Source organism: Haplochromis burtoni, unplaced genomic scaffold, assembly GCF_018398535.1.
Source record: "Haplochromis burtoni strain Fernald_Lab_line unplaced genomic scaffold, NCSU_Asbu1 Contig_671, whole genome shotgun sequence".
NCBI lineage: Eukaryota > Metazoa > Chordata > Actinopteri > Cichliformes > Cichlidae > Haplochromis > Haplochromis burtoni.
In genome coordinates, this window is record NW_024583032.1 from 13675 (window position 1) to 17131 (window position 3457).

At 38.8% G+C, this 3457-nt stretch overlaps 1 protein-coding gene across 1 annotated transcript in view; it reads right to left on the bottom strand.

The window, feature by feature from the left end:
* Nucleotides 1-3457, bottom strand: part of LOC102297898 — an 11414-nt gene that overhangs the window by 4537 nt on the left and 3420 nt on the right. The window contains exons 5-6 of the mRNA XM_042215176.1: nucleotides 3121-3446; nucleotides 1656-1829 (exon numbers count right to left, since the gene is read on the bottom strand). Coding sequence (XP_042071110.1) covers nucleotides 1656-1829; nucleotides 3121-3446 — 500 coding nt within the window. The remainder of the gene's footprint in view (nucleotides 1-1655; nucleotides 1830-3120; nucleotides 3447-3457) is intronic.

Genomic DNA, 3457 nt, shown 5'->3' on the forward strand with positions numbered 1-3457 from the left:
CAGGACAAGCACAGAGATGAGTCCACTGTCAGAGGCCATAAGAAGATCATTTGTAACCTTCACTAAAGCTGTTTCTGTGCTGTGATGAGCTCTGAAACTTGAAACCTTTAAACATCATTCACTCATTTCACTAAATGGATGGACTGAACATGGCCTACAGATGAACTGGTGCTAGAGATCATAAAGAACATCAAATAAAACAGTCAAATTCAACACATTAGATGGAAATATGAGATTAATGCTGCAGACAGTCATTAACCTGCTGAATTCATGAATATCAAGAATTCAGCGAGTGGTAAAAAATAAAGATTTGAACTGCGTGCTCAGTGTTACTGTCAATTCCTAACATGTTCCTAACATGATATCTGCACTTTAGAGCTCTAAAACTTGAACCTACACATATGTTAAAATTCAGGATTCAAGAATTTTATTGTTATATACACCGCAAAACACAAGTGGTTATGCAGAGCAATAAAATTCTTACTAATCAAGTTCCCTTCACTACTAGATATTCAACTAACTAATATACAGAATAAACTTAACTCTGAGCATAGAAAATAATAAACAAACTTATGTAGCATTTGCAGTGCAAGTAGTTAGGCAACACTGTCCCATTAGTAGATATTCAGGATATGTGATATTAAATTTTTTTTTTATTGTATGAAGCTGTATTATATTGTATATAAATGTTCAAAATCGCAAATTTAAAGGTCTAAGATATTCACAGTTCAGCAATGAGTCAGTGATTCACTACCCTGATGGCCTTTGGATAGAAATTGTTTTTTCATCTGGTTGTCCTTGCTTTCACATTCCTCTAGGAGTGTGAACAGTATGTGCTGTGAGTGGGTGCGGTCTTTGATGATGTTGTGTCCCCATTTTCTGACTGAGGTGCTGTAATCGTCTTGACTTCTTTAAGTTGCTCGAAGACGTTTCACCTCTCATCCGAGAAGCTTCTTCAGTTCTAGGGTCCAATGGTGGAGAGTCCCAGATTTAAACCCTGTGGGAGTGTCCCCCCAAGAGGGACAATAGACCCCCTAATGATTCTCTACCTAATCACGAGAGCCAATGTGTGAAAACGGGTTGCTCACAGTGGATATGTCCACTGTGAGCAACCATCTTTGAACAGAGGTGGTGGGTTACGACAACAACTGTCTGCCATCTATAATCCAGTTCTGTGATCCCTTCCCAGACGCCTTACCGCCCAATCACACCCTGGGCAATCTGACCTCAGCAAATCACATGATAGGGTGGGGCTAGGTTTCACAATGAGCTCATCCGAAACCTTATGCTGATTGTGACCCACACCCATTTTCACACCTTTGCTCATGTGATTAGGTAGAGGATCATCAGGGGGTCCTTTGTCCCTCCTTGTGGGGATACTTCCACGAGGTTTAAATCTGGGACTCTCCACTATTTTACCCTGGAACTGAAGAAGCTTCTCGGATGAGAAGTGAAACGTATTCAAGCAACCTAAAGAAGTCCAGACACTTTTCTTTTCAAGCTCCTTGGACTACGATGACTTGGATGACTGAGAACCTTCACAGACATAATCCACTCAGATGTAAATTAAAGTTCACTTCAAAAAGATAACCTGTTAATGCAGTAATATAATTAATATTTTAAATGATAATCTGTGGAAAAGTTTGAATCCTAACCTGAGAGTTTCCACTGTACACTGTGAACGCTTTAGTCCAGTAGACAGAAGCTTCACTCCTGAATCCAGCAGGTCAGAGTTACTCAGGTCCAACTCTCTCAGACTAGAGGACTGGGAGCTGAGAACTGAGGACAGAACTTCAAAGCTTCTATCTGAGAGGTTACAGCCACTCAGTCTGAGAAATAAAAGACAATCAATGAAACAATACTGTAAGGTGTGTTAATAGATTGTGTAATATTAAATCCCGTCTTGATAATTTTTCTTAAGGGAAAACTTAAGATACTAATCAATAACATTTTATGGATGAACTTGGATAAAATGCATTTAATTGGTTAATTCTGAAAAAACAAATTATCTTTTGATCTGACCTCAAAGTATTGAGTTCACAGTTTAAACTTTGTAGTCCAGCAAACAGAATCTTCAATCCTGAAACCTGTAGGTTTTTTATACTCAGCTCCAGCTCTCTCATACTAGAGGACTGAGAGCTGAGAACTAAGGACAGAGCTTCACAGTTTTCCTCTGAGAGTTGACAGACATTGAGTCTGAAAATAAAAACATGAACAAAGACTGTTGTTAAAGTGTAATCAGCGTGCAATAACTAATCCTGTATTTTAAAGAATCCTTATTGTCTTCTTCTGATCAGGTTAGTAAAACTCCACTTTAACACAGAAATGACTAAAAATGCTAAGAAAGAACAATGAATAAAAGTTGTTTAATTTTGTCAGTTGATAAAAACAAACAAACCAAATACAGAATACAAATTGATCTGACCTCAGAACATTCAGTTTGGCGTGTGGACTCTTCACTGAAGCAGACAGAAACTTTACTGCTGAATCATTCAGGCTGTTGGTACTCAGGTCCAGCTCTCTCAGATTACAGGACTGGGAGCTGACGACTGACAACAAATCTTTACAGCCGCTCTCTGACAGGTTACAGCTGCTCAGCCTAAAAAAAACAAAACAAAAAACAAACAAAGTGTGCTACAGTTAGTAAAGTGCTGTTGGTCTCTTTCTTAAATCTAACTTACTGTAAATTCTTTAACCAGTCTCTTCCCCTTAGTTCACAGAGACACAGACAACCATTCAAACTCACACCCGCATAAAGTTTAGATCACCAGGAAACCTAATGCAATATGTACACAGGCTGGTGATGGCAGCCTTACAGTTAGATATGGTTACTGACAAGAAACAGGACCTTAGAGGCAATTTCATTTATGAAGTCCACGTTTTTCTATCCATACTGGATACAATCAGGACAGTTGTATCAGAGATTTGTGTTAAAAAGAAAAACAATAGAGAGAGAGAGGGGGATTGCACTGAAGGTGAGACACAAAACCAAAACTTTAATGAAATCTCTTTCTATAACCAGATTTTAAAAATTTTAAAATATTTTTAAATCTGTGGTAGCCTATTCTTCTATTCAAAACAATATTTAAAAACTAAAGGGATCACCACATATTTCCTTACAGAGCTTTGTTGGAGGCTTTGACCACTGGCAGCAGCCTCAGAAGAGCCTCCTCTGAAGAAGAGTATTTCTTCAGGTCAAACTCATCCAGATCTTCTTCTGATGACAGTAAGATGAAGACCAGAGCTGACCACTGAGCAGGAGACAGTTTATCTGTGGAGAGACTTCCTGATCTCAAGGACTGTTGGATCTCCTCCACTAGAGAACGATCATTCAGTTCATTTAGACAGTGGAACAGATTGATGCTTTTCTCTGCAGACAGATTCACACTGAGCCTCTCCTTGATATAGTGAACAGTTTTCTGATAGGTCTGTGAGCTACTTCCTGTCTGTGTCAGCA